Source organism: Myiozetetes cayanensis, unplaced genomic scaffold (assembly GCF_022539395.1).
Source record: "Myiozetetes cayanensis isolate MyiCay16 unplaced genomic scaffold, myiCay2020 scf3, whole genome shotgun sequence".
NCBI classification, from domain to species: domain Eukaryota; kingdom Metazoa; phylum Chordata; class Aves; order Passeriformes; family Tyrannidae; genus Myiozetetes; species Myiozetetes cayanensis.
The window spans coordinates 19,834,303-19,850,485 of record NW_026087521.1 but is presented as its reverse complement, the minus strand read 5'-3'; the positions used below and the strand labels follow the sequence as shown (position 1 = coordinate 19,850,485).

The 16,183-nt window shown below is 37.1% G+C and overlaps 1 protein-coding gene across 1 annotated transcript in view; it reads left to right on the top strand.

The window, feature by feature from the left end:
- The window catches only part of MAPK11 (mitogen-activated protein kinase 11), a 32,277-nt gene extending 20,787 nt beyond the window's left edge, over positions 1–11,490 (top strand). The window contains exons 7-12 of the mRNA XM_050325010.1: positions 386–500; positions 624–695; positions 2,287–2,366; positions 5,439–5,517; positions 6,954–7,127; positions 10,079–11,490. Of these exons, the coding sequence (XP_050180967.1) occupies positions 386–500; positions 624–695; positions 2,287–2,366; positions 5,439–5,517; positions 6,954–7,127; positions 10,079–10,152 (594 nt within the window). The 3' untranslated portion in view covers positions 10,153–11,490. The remainder of the gene's footprint in view (positions 1–385; positions 501–623; positions 696–2,286; positions 2,367–5,438; positions 5,518–6,953; positions 7,128–10,078) is intronic.
- The last annotated feature ends 4,693 nt before the right edge of the window (positions 11,491–16,183 follow it).

Sequence of the window (16,183 nt, the reverse complement as noted above, 5' to 3'; positions counted from 1 at the left end):
GTCTTGAAATGGTTACTGGCACTTGCTGTTGGTGCTTTACACACACATCCCCAGCTGATAATAGTGTTTCATTTCTTATAGCAACAGTGCTTATATTTTTAGCAAATGAATGTCAATGGAAAATTGAACTCTAGGCAAAATGTAAAGTTTACTGTAGAGAACAAAGGGCCAGGCTTGTTGTAGTGGAAGCATCTTTGTGTAGACCCCTGGGCTACAGGGATACAGCAGGGACAGCAGATGAGCTCATCTGCAGAGTGCTCCTGATTTACTCCACCAATAGTGAGGGACTATGTTAAACTCAGAAATGAGTAATGGGGAAAATCAAGACCTATAACAGAAGTGAAAGGGCATTTTTAAAAATTATTATTTTATTTTTATTCTGTAGATTTTAGACTTTGGTTTAGCTCGACAAACTGATGATGAAATGACTGGATATGTTGCAACAAGATGGTACAGAGCTCCAGAAATTATGTTAAATTGGATGCACTACAATCAAACAGGTAAACTGTGAAGGCTTGCATTTTGCTACAGCTGGATGGAGTGATAGTTTTAAACCAAGAGGCAACTGTGTTTAAGGATTACTTTGATTCATTGTATACATTTCTCTCTCTGTTTTTTGGCAGTTGACATATGGTCAGTCGGATGTATCATGGCAGAGCTATTGAAAGGGAAGGCTCTATTTCCAGGAAATGATTGTATCCTTAATATAAAACTTAAAATGCAGCTATAAAAATAACTCTCTAATTTTTCATTTTTTTTCCTAAGGAAATGAGTGTTTCTATGAAAATATTGTTGAGGTCACAAACTGGTAAAAGAGTAAACAATTTGCTAATCTTTCAGTTCAGTGTGTATACGACAACTGAATATGAGACCCACTGCTAGGATAAAAACCAGTAACAGATGTTCCTAAACAACAGTAAGTTACATTTATACTTTGTTGTGTATCTGTATTTAAATAATAAACTAGTTACAACAGAGTAGACTTCTTCCATGTGTGGATCTTATTCAAATAACACATGCTAAAACTGAAGCTGAGTAAAGGCACAATTTTTTATCAGCTAATATGATTTTTAAAAATAGAACTGCTTTTAGGCTGGAAGTTCCTAAAATGCAAATGAGTTAACTTTTAAATAATAAATTAACTAATTAGCCTATTGTGTCCTGTTATTAAAAAAAGTCAGCAAGTTCCAGAAATGCCACAGGAGCAACAAAACCCTCTTTTCCGCAGCACTGTGCTGTGGCCCCTGATGGAGCATCAGGGATTTCCATTGGCGTTTCCTGTGCTGGCAGGAGAAAAAAAAAAAAGAGGCGTTGCTGAGGAGAGCAGTAAAATAATAAAAGAAAGCTGAATAAAAACACATAATAAGGAATAAGACTGCATCAGAGGAGAAAAGCTTTTAATAGAAGAAACAAAGGCACATTCTTCTGTGCTAAACACTGACATTTCTTGCAACTCCGAAACCCCTCAAAAAGCAAATACTTCTGCTAAAACTAAGCTGTTGCCTGGTGCAAAACATCATGACATTAGAGTTACCTGGAATACTGTTGAGATAGCTTGAGACCAAGTCTCTGCACTGACCTTTCTATTGTGCTCAGCATCATTAGAGTCTATTGTAACCACAGGCATTCTCCAGGTGTTCATCATATGGAGATGACTGTCCCTCAGACTGTTTGATTACATGATACATGGTATTTGGAAAAATCAGTACATCTAGTTTTCAAGAATTCAGATTTTTTTTCTGTTATAAAATATTGTCTGTAGTTGTATGATTACATCAATTTAAATTAAGCTGTAAAATAATCTTGAATCTCTATAAAAAACTAATATACAGGTCATCTATGACAATGAAATATGAACATTTTCAAAGTTTTAATCCTGAGACCGATTTTTAAAGCTACAAAATAAGAACTTTTTACTCACCAGTTTTCAGATTAGTCATCTTGCCTTGTGTGCTGTATCATATTAGACTGATCTTCAGAAATCCCTCAGATTGCTGAAACATAAATGTGCTATTAAGATTAAGCATAAAGTTATTAAATTGGGACCTAGGAGAGAAAAACAGTATTTCTCATGCAACTGACATACCTGGCAGATTAATCTGGTACAGTAGATAATTGGATACTCCAGGACTAGGCTTAAGCAGGTATGAATTTGTATCTTTCCATGGATTGTGGTAAAATTTTCGTGCTGAATACTTTTAAACATCTTAGTTATGTACGTGGAAGCTCATTAGTTGTCTAAACCCAGAGGGCCCATGTGCTGTTTATTTCCCTGAAATAATGAAGATATCGATCAACTGAAAAGAATAATGGAAGTTGTGGGCACACCCAGCTCTGAACTTCTGAAGAAGATATCATCAGAACATGTGAGTTCCCAGCTTCATTTGGTTAACTGACATTCTTTCTCTAATTGGCATCATATGTCACTGACTGTGTTACACAGATACTCTGATTTGGAAATGAGCAAACACCTTAAAATTGTCTCTGTTTTTTTGCTGCTAGAATGCCACCATTCAAAAAATGTGCTTTTTGGAGGTATCCAGATCCCTTGACTATCAGTTGGATTAATTTTGATACTTGTTCTCGTGTACTTAGTTTTTGAAAGGAGTTAAACAGTTAATCCTGATGATCTTTTAATTTGCTGCTATTCTTATAATAAAAAATATTCAAACTCTTGCACAGCTCAGAGCATTATATTGTTGCTATTAAAGCTGTTGTCTCTGTAATTTTTATAATTTCCATTGTTGTAAGGATTCTAAACAGAGATATGTGTGTTCTGCATGAGTTAGATCCTTAATTTGAAAATCATATTTATTCATCTCTCTGAATCCTTGCATGAGGTCTATTTCCCTGATAATACCCATAGTTAAGAGTGTGCTTTTTAAATCTACATGTGACTTCTTTAAAATAGTAATCTAGTAAATGAACAATTTCTACTTTATTTCTCTGCTAAAGATGTGCTTGAAGGGTTCACTGTAAGGAATAGCCATGGACATCCAGCTGAGGAGTGAGATGTGGTGTTGATTGATAAAGGCAGGTGATGAGCACAGTGTAAAAGTTCAGATAAACAAGAGCACACAGATACCTCCCTAGCTGCAGCTGTTATCTTACACGTTTTCTGTATACACTTCAGACTAATACTAATGGCTTTTTTTCAGCTTGTGTGTATATTGATGGGTTTCCTTTGACCTTACTAATGAATACATTAGTGGGTTAAGTAAGCAGGAGCAGTGGGAGAGCCAGAACAGTGCTGTATTTCTGGAAGGTCCATGCATAATGAAACTTAATCAGCCAAAGCACAGTCCCAGAGGTTTTGGGTACCTAAGAATGGCTGGAGCAGGAGGCTAACTAAGCATCCATCCTTTTGCCAGGGACTGCATCAACCTGCAAATCTCATACTGTGCTGACCCAAGCATAGGTTCTTTTATAGTCTTTCATAGTCCTGTAGGTCCTTATGTAGCATTTATGTATTGTTATTAAGATACCACAGTTTTTACAGAGTAGTGTATACAAATGTGTGATTTACCTACAACAAGGAAGATTGTGAACTTTTGCTCATGGGATTAAGCACTTTAGTTATTTACTGGAAATAGTATCTGGTTCTGTCTTTTAATTTCTTGTGTTTCAGACCATACCTCAGTGAGCTACAGGAGTCTTGAAACTGTTTTCTGGGGCTAATTATAGCTGTAGGGCACAGGGAGAACACAAAAACCAGGTTAATGAATGGGAGTGCTGCTAGGTCACCTCTGGGCTAGTGCTGCTGCCTGGTTAGAGGAGCAATGTCAAAGGAGGTGCATACCTTGCTTGGAGGTAATTGCCACTTGCAAGGAAGTCCCTTCATTGTAGTTCTTTTCACCATGTGATTTTGCCTTATTGTTTAGATATTTCTTAATGCAGCTTGCAGCCACAGACAATTTGTAACATTCCTCTAACAGCAAGGTCAGAAATTTGCTGAAATGCCAAGCCTATTTTCAGTTATAAGTAGAGGATTAAAGAATTGGAAACCGAAAGATCAGCCTTATGGGATGTTTCAGCACAAGTTACTGAGGTATTTTGTATTTCAGAATAATTTAAACATCTGGATTCTGTTGGTTGGGTTTCTGTGGTGAATATATATGCAGAGGGGACAGGTTGGTAAGTATACTTTGATAGGTCTATGTTGTTTCCAAAGGACTTCTGGACAAGGTTGAAGGTAATTTTTACTATATCTTGTTCAGTCATGTTTGGATTAGTGATGTTGATTGATGTCTATAGAGAAACAAATAATCCACAAATCCACAGATATTTTTCATAAGATAAAGCTACCTTGTTTCTACCCTAGTCTGTAGCTTCCATGAAAGAATGTGTGATAGCTCTCTTTTGCCTTGCTGTTCATATATATATATGAATATATATATATATATGTAAACTAATGTCCTGGAAGACTTAGCTCTAATAAGAGCAGCACACCTTGACCTTTTGACCATCTAGGAGGTATTAGCTGCCTTTATGAACCTTAGGGGCATAAAATGGGTGCAGTGAAGCCTGTGTTTGACTTTAGGTGTTTAAACATCCTTCTCTGCCTGACAGGCTACAGCTACTCAGAAGAAATCATCCTTTAACAAAGCCTGGCTGCTGTCAAACCCCATAATAAAAAGGGAAAACACTAATATCATTTTAACAAGTTGGGGATGTAATGCATAAAGGCTTTCTTCTTTTAGTAAGACTCTGAAATATGTCTTTAATGGCAATCTAGAGTTTTGATAGAATATGCTTACATCTTACAAAACACAGAAAAAATAAATGTATCTGCCTTGTTAAACTAGAACACAGTTTGAAAAGAGGCTTTGTTATGTAATGATTTAAAATATCTTTATGTCGATTCATTGTAGCTGCAGAAATAATGATAGCTGAGAGAGAACAGTGTAAGGAACAGGATCTGTTTCCCAAGTGTGGTTGTAGGATTGCACAGGTGATATATCATAGTATTTTATAGTCACTTCATAATACTCCAGAAGGTGACTCCACAATTCTGTTATCTCGCTTGAAGCCATGGAGCTGCTTAATATGAACCACTTTATTTCCTTTGTTGTCTTTAGTAGGCCAAGGATGCTTAGTTAGCCTTCTGCAGATAGTGTCCTTCTAACAGTATTGCTAAGTGAGAGAGGCATCTGTGTAACACAAATATTTTTTAAAAGGCTTAAGTTCAGGCTAGTTCAAAGACCAGCTAGCACACAACCCTTACACCAAAATACACCTGCTTAAAACTCTCTGGCTTATTGTACAGTATACAGGAGTGATTGCTTAAAACAAAGTCATACATTATGGTTATATGTAAAGGTTTTCCATGTATAAGAAATATTAAAAATATAATGTTGAGTTTATTAGATTTAATGTGGTTACTATTGAGCAAAAATGTAACCTCTGTGCATATGGTATGTATATTGATTTATTCCTAGGCAAGAAAATATATTGAATCTCTTCCACATATGCCTCAACAGGATTTGAAAGCAGTATTTCGTGGTGCCAATCCATTAGGTAAGAAAGTAAGACTAATACAAATAAAATTTTTCACTAACATAGGAACGTAATCCTTCCTTTGCTGTATGATCCCATATTAGTAATGATCAGACCAGTGAGAAGAACATTGCTTAACCTTTCATCCTGAGACTGTTTTCCCTTCATGAAGCCTGTGTCTTTTGTTTCTGGTGGAGGTTTTGGGAATCTCCTGTGGAAACAGTCCATGGATGAAAAGCAAAAGCCAGCTAATAGCAGGAATAAGTAAAAATGTCATGGGATCTAGATTAGAGACATCACTTCTGGCTCAGGAAGGCCATGAGCTGTAAATGGCTGGCAAGCAGAACATACCAGGAAGCATAGCTGTTTGAATGACCCTTTTGAGTATTATTTCCTAGGAATATATGAGCCATTGTTGGACACAGGATACTGGGCTAGGCAGACCCTTGGTCTGATCCCATACAATTGCTTTTATGTCTAATCAGTTGGTTCTGCCTGTGCAAAAGAGATGTTTCTGTGAAGCTTTTCCTGTGGTATGGCAAAGGGCACGTTTGAGTCATCAGAGTCATTTCACTACAGCGCCTGGTCAGTTCCATCAGGTGCACGTTATAGGGAAGTCTTGTGAGTTAAAATGTTTTCACAGAATCACAGAGGATGGTGAGGTGGAAGGAACACACAAGGATCACTGAGTTCAACTCCTAGCCCTACACAGGACCATTTCTTAATTCATTCTGTGTATTAATGCTAATTTTATTCTTACAAATAGAAGTAGCTGTGAACACTTTCTTACAAAAAATGGGATTTATTTGCCTGAGGTACATAAGAGCATCCTATGTATTAATATGATAAGGACAAATTAATGCCAATGCTTATATGAAAGCACTACCAATTTTTTTATAATATTTTAAATAGTTAGGATAAAATTTACTTACAAAACTAATTTCAGCCTTACAGATATCTCTCATTTCTAGTATTCTTCAACTATCAACTGCTTATTCTGGGTCTTGTAGAGTTCCTTTGGGGTTTTTATCTGATTTTTTCATTGGTGCAGCTAATTAAAAGTGTAGTCTCACATTCACATTTTATTATTCACGAGTTACTTAACTTGGTCCTCATCAGTGCAAACTTAAGCACATATTTAACTTATAAGCACACGCAGATGTTTTTAGAATTAAGTCCTTGGATGTCTGAAGAAGTGAATCAGATCTCAAATAGACTATTATGAACTTTTGTGCATACCACAAGCAAACCAGAAGCTTCCTTCAGCTCTGAAAATTGTACTCACAGTATAAAATCTTCAAAACTTATTTGTTATGTTGCCTGAATTTTGTGAGTTTGCCAGTGATGTTAACTGTGTTTAAGGTGAGTGAGGGTAGACTGTGTGTCGACAAGTGCCTCTTTTTTTATTTCTAGATGGTGTCTTCTGGCTTTGAACCACGTTTGTCTTTCTCCCTTAGCTGTAGATCTTCTTGAGAAGATGCTTATATTAGACAGTGATAAAAGAATTACTGCCTCGGAAGCGCTTGCACATCCATATTTTGTGCAGTATCACGATCCGGATGATGAACCTGAGGCCGAGCTGTACGACGAGTCAATAGAGAATAAGGAACGAACCATAGAGGAATGGAAAGGTAACAGAATTGCACGCAGCAGTTAATACGTGCACCAAAACAAAACCTTATTTAAATTGTGGGTTTCCTCCATTTCTAACCAGAGGAATTTGAACTTCTAAGCCTCAGGCAAACAAGTCCCTGTATGTACTTGTGGGAGTGGAGAGGTGGAAAGGGTTGTGTTTCCTCTCCGAACTTTGCTCCCTTCCCTCATTCTATCATCTCCTCACTAGATTCCCTGTACACAGTTTTAAACTTAACTAAAAGCTGATGTTAGTTACCAGGTAATCACACATTCTGTTTTGCTTTTAGTTTTATAGATCAGATCCCCAGCTGAAGTAAGTGTTGTAGGGCAAGTGACACTATTTGGGATTCTGGTCTAGCTCTTTCAGAACCAGAAAGTAGTATTTTCCCCATGGATGTGTATTTTGTTAATAATTCTTTAGATAGCTAAGAAATTAGGATTAATAACTAAACTATGCTATTGCTTCTGTTTGAGATGAGAGTTGATGCTTTTACTTCGGAGTCACACCCCAGAACCTTTCTTTGAGAAATACTGCAGCAATCTTTTGTTAGTTAATCCCATGCTTGCATCATGGTCATATTGCACTGCAGTATCACAGAAGTAAGGTGGCCAAACATTTGATTGCAACTACACTGAAAAGTACAATCCAATTTCATCACTGTCTAATGGGGACATATTATGCTAAAAATTCCTCACTAGAAATTTTAAATTGAGAATAATATTGTAGAAAACTAATAGTTCTAGAAGTCTACTGTGTCTGTACAAACAAGGAGGATTGGCTTGCATCGCTCACTCCTTACACATCTCCTCCTCCACAAAATCTGGCAGCCTCCAGCACCACCCATAGATCTTATTTGTAGAGAGCTGGGTTCAATTCCCTGCTATACTTAAGAGTTACCTTTTTTTATTTCCTTCTGCTGTTTCAGTTGACCACGTCTTAAACCGGAAATTTTAACAATTTCTGAGTCATGAAGCTGATTTCTGTTTGTGATGAAACTCCGTTGAAATTATTTCAGGAACAATCTTAGCTTAACACCTTCTAAACTGAAATGAGAAGGTGAAGGTAAATTCTCTAGGAAGAGCGGTATCATATCATTTATTGTTAAATTTATCATGTATTATTTTCTACATCACTGTCCTTGCTGGAACTACAGATCAAATTCCTTCTTTATACAGGGGAAAAAAAAGGCCTGAGAGAGAAATCTAAAAAATTACATAGGATGTGCAGCACTTCCTCCTTCCTTCTGGCCATATTTTTGTCTAGGGGAATAAGCTTTTTATTTTTGTGTTCTGCATGGTGACACATTTAAGTAGGATTGTATAAAATGTTTGTAGTGTTGATGAAATATTGACCCGGTTTCTCAAGATGTCAATGGCATAATTCTCCTCTTTTTCTGTTCAAATTAAAAATCAGTGGCACTTGATTCCAAGAGGGACTTAACACCAAGGTAAAATGATATTTTAGACACTTTGTCTTACACATTATGTACTTCAGAGTTTCCTTGGCCTCCACTGCACACTGCTGAGGCTTGCAGCCCAAGCTCATAGATTTCTTACAGAAGTGTTTAATCAGTTAGAAAATATTTCAAAATTTTAGAGGACAAAAGTGTGCTACTCAGAGTTGAATGCTACACATTCTCTTAGCTGTTGCTCCAGTTGCACACAGCTCTGCTGAGTAGACGGCATGAGAAGCGGGTAAGGAGCTTTATAAGCATACAATGTACAGACAGGGAGAATAATTTCTAATACAGTTCCAGGTGTCCAGTTTGTGAGGACACTGGCTTCCTCCAAGTTCGCTCAGGACTACTCTAGCTCCTTCTTGGAGCTGGCTGTAACCAGCTGCTGTTCAATACCTATACCTCAGTCACTGAAAGAGCCTCCTACCAAATCCTCCCACCTCTGCAGTTCTGCACCCATAATTTCTTTCAGAGAAATCCTTCACTGAAACTGGCATGTGGCTCACTGTACACCATGATACAGAGTAACACAACTAGAGCACAAGCAGAAGATTTTTTACATACTTTTTAGAGGAGTTGTAGGTACACTTGCAGGTGTAGCAGCTGTCTTAGAGTTATTTAATAAACAAACTAATAGGTATGAGTTTGATATGATCTAAACATCACTGTTTGGAAAACAGAACCTGAAGTAATGCATTGTTAGCCATATGTTATATGTGAACAGGGTAAGTTCTTAAAATATGGTATCAAACTTGATAAAATACATAAGAGGCAGCCACTGACAACATATTCTATTCATGTCCAAGGCAGACAACAGGACATGACTGTCAACATGAAAAGATAAAGGATTATTCCTAAAGCAGGGTAAAATAGTACTGAACCCATGTTCTAGCAAAGCCCTTCTTGATGAAAATAGAACTGTTACATGCTTCTAAAACAGAAGAAAATTTTTTTCCAGAGGACCTTAAAATTACATTAGTTATAGTAAAACACAACACCCCTCCCAGAAAAAAAAACAAAACCCAGAACAGATTGTAAGGCATTAGCACAGAATTGCAAATGATTTATATTGAAGGCAGTTGACTGAGAGATGATCAAGAACATGCTCTACAGTTAGAAGTGTATATTTTAAAACCTATTTGGGTGCTTTTAGAGATTCCATTTTCCATTACATTTTGTCTTTTATTACATCATTTTGGCAGGTCGTCTGACAGCATTGATGTTTCCGTTTCAGGGCCTGTGTGTTTTAGTAATTAGTTGAAGGGCACAGTGGTGTTGTACAATAACAGTATTTGTGAGTCAAATTTGTAATCTGAGGTTAAGAGAAGGATTCCTATTGAATTCGGTCTATTTTGTTAATCTGGACTCAAAAAAGGCTGGAAATACAAACTACAAGTCACATGAATCTATAGAACTGTTTTGTCTGGAATTTTTCTTTTTAAGAGAATATCACCTAATTCTTCTGTCTCCCTTACCCCCCACCTTTACAGAACTTACCTATGAAGAAGTGATTAGCTTTAAACCACCCGACTTAAAAATGGACAGCCTGGAGATAGAACAGTGAACACAGGCAGCTCTGTCTTGCCTTGCTGCACTATGAAGACTGTTAAAATATAACCATCCAATTTAACCTGTGGTCAGACGTAGATTTTACTATCCAAAGATGTTGGAGAAGATGTGGAAAAGCAGATGAATTAAACAGAAGCCAGATGTTATCTGTTTAGGGTGGGGGTTTTTGCCTTTTAATATGAATGTATTACCAGCTCATGAGGGGTGATAAAGACCTGCTTCATTCTGACAAAATTATGCACTGAGTTTTGTCAAGCTGTGCGATCTGCATGTTTCATTTTATCAGTTGTACTGCCAAAATAAAGGTGACCTCATAAATTAATTTTAAAATTGTACATTTAAAGCATGAATGTATACAAACATGAACATAGAGGTCCATACAAGCAATCCTTTTTTGTTCTGGCATTTTATCTGTCTGTTTTCGTACTATTTATAGTTAGTGCCTTTATAATGAGAGGGCGTGGTAGTGAGATAGACAGAATATGCATATGTAGTCACATCTGTGGTGGTCTTACACATTTACTGGATGTCTCTCAAGCAATCTTAACACCAGTTAAAAGTCAGTAAAAATAAATATTTGTCTTCTCTTGCCATCCAAGTGTCTGTCCTCATTATTTTCCCCATATACTTTTTCAATCTACACATTACCCATTTCTGAGATGACTTTACTTCCTGATGGTGTTTCTAACCTTGCCATCGCTGGAGTGCTCGTGAATTTGCCTGAGTTTACAGGAACGTGCCTTGAAGGTACTGTGACAGAGCTCTGTAGACTTGAGCAAGCTTCAGTAAAGGCTATCACAGATGGCAATGCAAGAGTACTCATTTCACTCCACAGCTTTGAATTAAACATTTCACATTGTCGGAAGACATGACAAAACAAGAACATTTAAGAATTCGACACTCTCTATTGGAGTTTCTTTTTAAGCAAAGATTAAAAGGTTTTCCAGCTCTGAAAACCTGGAAAATCAAATAAATAAATTGCAGGATATAGCAGATACCAAGATTTCTTAAAGAATTAAACTTACCTAATTTTTCTGTTGAAGGCATAATACTGCAACAGGAACATCCTTTTGTCCAAGGCCTCTTGTGCTGTACTGGCTGTGTCTTTCTACACACTTGTGGTCCACAGTTGTTCAGTGTTGTTCATTTTTGTGTTTCGCTCTTGCTCTGTCAGAGTCTTATTTTGGAGGTGGCTTTTTATAATATTTAGGTTTTCTGAAACTTTTGTCATTAATGTTCAATTGTATAGCTATTACATGAGGTAATGGATTCTACTGCATTAACTTACCTTCCTCTGTATCTTTTCTATGTAAAAAGAGAAGCTTTTTCTTAATAAAAAGATTTTAAAAATAAAAAGTCCAAGGACTTTGATTTTTCAGAAATGGAAATAGGCATTCTGTCTAGAAAATGGAATTTTCTTGTTTGTGGACTAAGTGATAGACTGCTCTAATAACGTTGGCAAGTTATCCAATACTTGCATCCAGTGGAATACAGCCACTTGTATTCAACTTTTTGCAAGGCATATTAATCTGAAAGTAAATGTCTGCACAGATTTCTTGCAAATCCTCTGAAGTGCTGTCTGGCCATCATTTCTTTGGCTTTCTGTGAAGCTGGATGAGGCCTGTAATGATCATGCAATGACTGAATTTCATGCTGACTAAAATAGTTGGAAAGGTAAATCCTTAAGCTACTAATCACTCGGTCATGTATTAATTTTTTTTTCATTTGTTTGTTTGCCAGTTAAAAGTAGCTCAGTGCTTTATTTTGTCTGGTACCATGATATTGAGACTACAAGCCTGTTCTGCAGCTCCATACCAGCTGAAAGGGCAAGGATGAAGTAAAGAGGTTTCACAAGAACTTTATGCACCCAACAATAATTAATTTAGTGTTGGTTTTGTCCCATCATTTCTTTCATCTGGTTTCCTGGCTGTGAGGGTGGCCATTGGCAAATGTGTTTCAAAGGGTATATAAAACTCTGTTGGCTATACCTCTGCTACTTGAGGTAGAAAGAAAGTTTTATATTCCTTATAAAATTTTTTCTTCTGCCAACTCTGAATCTTTGTCTGAATATTTCCTTTGACATTCAGAGATGCAATTCTTTTCTAGGAGATAAATTATGTAGGAAGAATACAGTCATAGCTGCATTTAAACTAATCAAAGGTGACAGTAATGGGCAACAATAGCTCAGTTATTTTTAATGAATTACCATCAAAACCTGTAAATCATCTCATTTTAATGTCAAGAAAAACAGTAGGGAGACAGACATCTTTTTCGTAGATGTGCAAAATGAAGGCAATTACTTAGACCTCAAAAGCCACTAATTAAAGTATTTTTCTAGGGCAGGTAACCAGCTCCCTCGTGGCAATCCAACATGGGACTGCCATGTGGTAACTTTATCAGTTTACAACAGCAGGAGAGGGTAATTGGAAAGCCAGTACCCCACCGGGACAGAAAGGTGGAAGGCTTAGCACTAACAATGCTTATCATTTGAGAACAGATGGAAAAAACCATTTGTCAACCAATGCAAACAGGCAAATGGAGGTAAACATTGAGGAGTGAGGGCTTTGTCAGGCTTGGTGAACCTCCAAGGCAGATGGCTTGAAAGTAAATTTTAAAGAGTAAATAAATACAGAAGTAAGGATTTTATTTCATAAAAATTTATTCGCTAAAAATGGCTTTAATAAAGGCATTGATTACATGGCCCAAATGTTGTTTTCAAAACCTGTAGTAGAGCCAGGTTAAAACAGTTGGGTTTTAATCTCCCAACAGCACTCTTACTGTCATTAGTACAACTTGTGCTTTTGGAGGTCCTCTATACATTGTGTGTACATTTGATAAGAGCAGCATAGGTTTTAGGCTGCACTAAATTAGGGTACTCGTAATCCTTGACCACCTGCAAAGCACAGAGGGGAAGCTCGGAGGAGCATGGCTGGGGAGGAGGTGGCTCAGGATTCCACTGAGGAGAACACAGTTCTCCGAGGGCTTTCACTGGCTAGTTACTGACATTGTTAGCAATTTACTTTTAATATGAATTTACCTAATTTCAGCTTTCAGTCACAAGAGCTTATTATCCCTCCACCTACTGAATTGAAATCACTTCTAGTATTTATTATCTCAGTCCATAATCAGTAAGTGCAACTGCCAGCCTAGTAATTTTATCATCACTAGCAGTAAAAAGGCCTTGTAGAAGCGAGAACTTCTGCATGCATCTCAATCTTTTGGCATGTGTAAAAGTATACACTACAGTTTTAGAATCTTCATCTTTATTTTTTAAGCTCTCTACCTCACAAGCACTGAAGGCCAGGAGCAGGAAATTGATATGCTACAGCCAAAGCAGACAAGAATAACAAAATTTTGAATTTTCAATGGACTAATGGAAAGGAAAAACAAGGATGGTTTAGAGGAAAAGCACAGTATTAGAGGATATCATACGCCATACCCTGAAGATACAAAATAGCTACATGAGTATGAAACAGCAGGGTTACTAATAACTTTGAGAATTTATAGGGGGAAAAATAATGGGAAATTAGGTAATCAACACTGATACATGGGAAAAAAAATCATGTATTAGTAGGTCAAGAGTCATTATTTAGACAGCATTGTTGCAGAGTTCCAAGTAGTGCTCTTGGTGTGGTTTTGATATCATATGGAAGATGAAAGCAAGAGGGAAGAAGGGTCACTATACTGCAAGATCCAACACAACCAGCTCACTCTAGGGTCAGGAGGGGGACAACTCTTTCAAGAACAAAATGTTGGCAGCAAAAACACCTTTGACAGAGGTGGGGAGCTGTCAGTACAAAAGCCACTTCCTTCCTCTCTTCCTGTCATGTGTGCTCCTGAATCATAACAAGAAATTGGACCTCTACTTTCCTCGCTCTCTTTTCCCTGGGTCAAAGATGAATCTGTTCAAAAAGTACTATATTAAGCTGCAGGCACAAATTACTTAAGTAACCTTTGCTACATCTGTAAATTGCTGGCTTGGCCCAAGAATCCCTGACCGATGAGCAGTGGTAAAGATTTAGCTCTCATGAAAAGAAAATGACACTGTAAATTGGGTAAATTATGTCCTTTGGTGGCAGCAGAAAGGGATTCAGCCTCAACAAGATCAGCCTCCTTAGAAAGAATACCAACATCTTTGCTTTAAAAGCAGCTGCTTGTTTGTCTTACCGCTGCTAGTACTGCTTATGGATGTAAAGACTGGTCCTTAGAAAATCAACACGCTTGCACAAATGAGAGTACTAAGTGTCATTAATTTATGAGTCTGGGTAAGGGGTTTTAAGAGACTACTACCAAGAGACTTAGAAAGATGCATTAGTGTAACTGCCACTGCCCTTCTTTCTGCTGTAAGATAAAATATTGAACTGATATGCCTAAAAGGGTCTACGTTTTCACTACAAGGAAGGAATATATTGTGAATTTTCTATGTGAATACTGATCTTCCAACCAATCTGACACTTAATCCATTAGATGTGAAATTTCTACATAATGAGCGAAACTCTTCAATTAGGCTTCAATCTTGCATGCATACAAATGCTTCATTTTGCACTCACATAGTCCCCCAGCTCCAATTAGTGTCACAAATTAAGATGTGTACCATAGCATAGGGGTTTTATCTAGTCCTTTTAGGTTCCAATTTGATCACAAGTAATATTGAACACAACAGAAATACTAAACCACAGTGGCAGCCCTGAGACAAGTATACATTAGATCTGCCATAACTTGCAGCCTCCATTTTGCTCCTTACAGCATAATATCCTCTAGATTAGCATTCAAATAATATATTCCTATTTTATATTAGAGCCCGAAGATGCAATCAAGAAGCTGTAGTTATGTTACATTCTGTGCAAAACTAACACACAGTACTCCTGTCCTGTCCAGCTTTCTCATTGAGATGGAAATGCAAAAACTTGAGGCAGAGTTGAGGAGGATAGGTGAGATGGGGTAAGACTACCATTAAGTTTTTTGTGATTTAAACAGATGGTGTGCATAACCATGCAATGACAAATAAGTACAGCTATCAGGGATATCTATTAATACTCCTTTTGTTTGGTTTTTGCATTGAAGTTGGGTAATTCCAAAGAGTATTTTTTTGCTCTGTGCACTATAGTATCTCATACTGCGACAATCTGTGATAGTTTAAAAATTAAACTCCTTCAGTATATTGTAGGAGAGGACCCTTTAGCAGAATCTGGGGAGAAAAAGTTAGGAGAGTGTTAAAAGCAGTTGATTTACACATAGCTGTCAGCTACCCTCTACACCCGACCTCACTTCCTCCACTACCCTGTAGAAAGCAAGAATAATGGGCTAGTAAACAGTTACTTAGTAAGTTCTCACTTGAACTCTTGAGCAAATGAAACATATCATTTTTAAAATATTTTTTTAATAAAAAAGCACTTATGCGGTGCATAGTTATTCCTTTCTACTGATGGCTGAGTGCCCTTGCAGCATGGCAAGGTCCCCAGGAGGGCTCCATGACACAGAAGCTGGAACTGAGTATCCCTGCTTATGGAGCAGAGAGGTAAAACCAGACAAGTTGTAAAATTGTTGGCAGTGACTCCAGTGGGGAAGGGTGGGAGCACAATAGAATGGGAGTATTTTCAGATTACAACTGCAATTTTTTTAAAATTTAATCTTTAGTTCTTGTTGTAATAAATAAAATGAACTTACTTCCTCTACAGCAACATGCATAAGCAGACAAGCACAGAGTATTTTTGAAGGGGGGATATAGAAAGCTTTTTAGAAACAATAATATTCTAGGAATCAGATTTTAACAATTCATCGATATTTAATGTTAATTGACATTTAAGGTGTGTTTTACACAACTAAATTATTCATATATGAATTAATGTATTGGGAATAAAATAATCATGTGAAACACAGAGACATAAACAGACAGAAAGGTGGGAAGATGCTTGATTTTTCAAAGGATTTTGCATGATCTGCTTTCCCCCATGTTATCAGTACCTAGACTGCAGAACAGGTCCTAGTCCCTCTCTCTGCTTACACAAATGCACTCCTTCACCTGA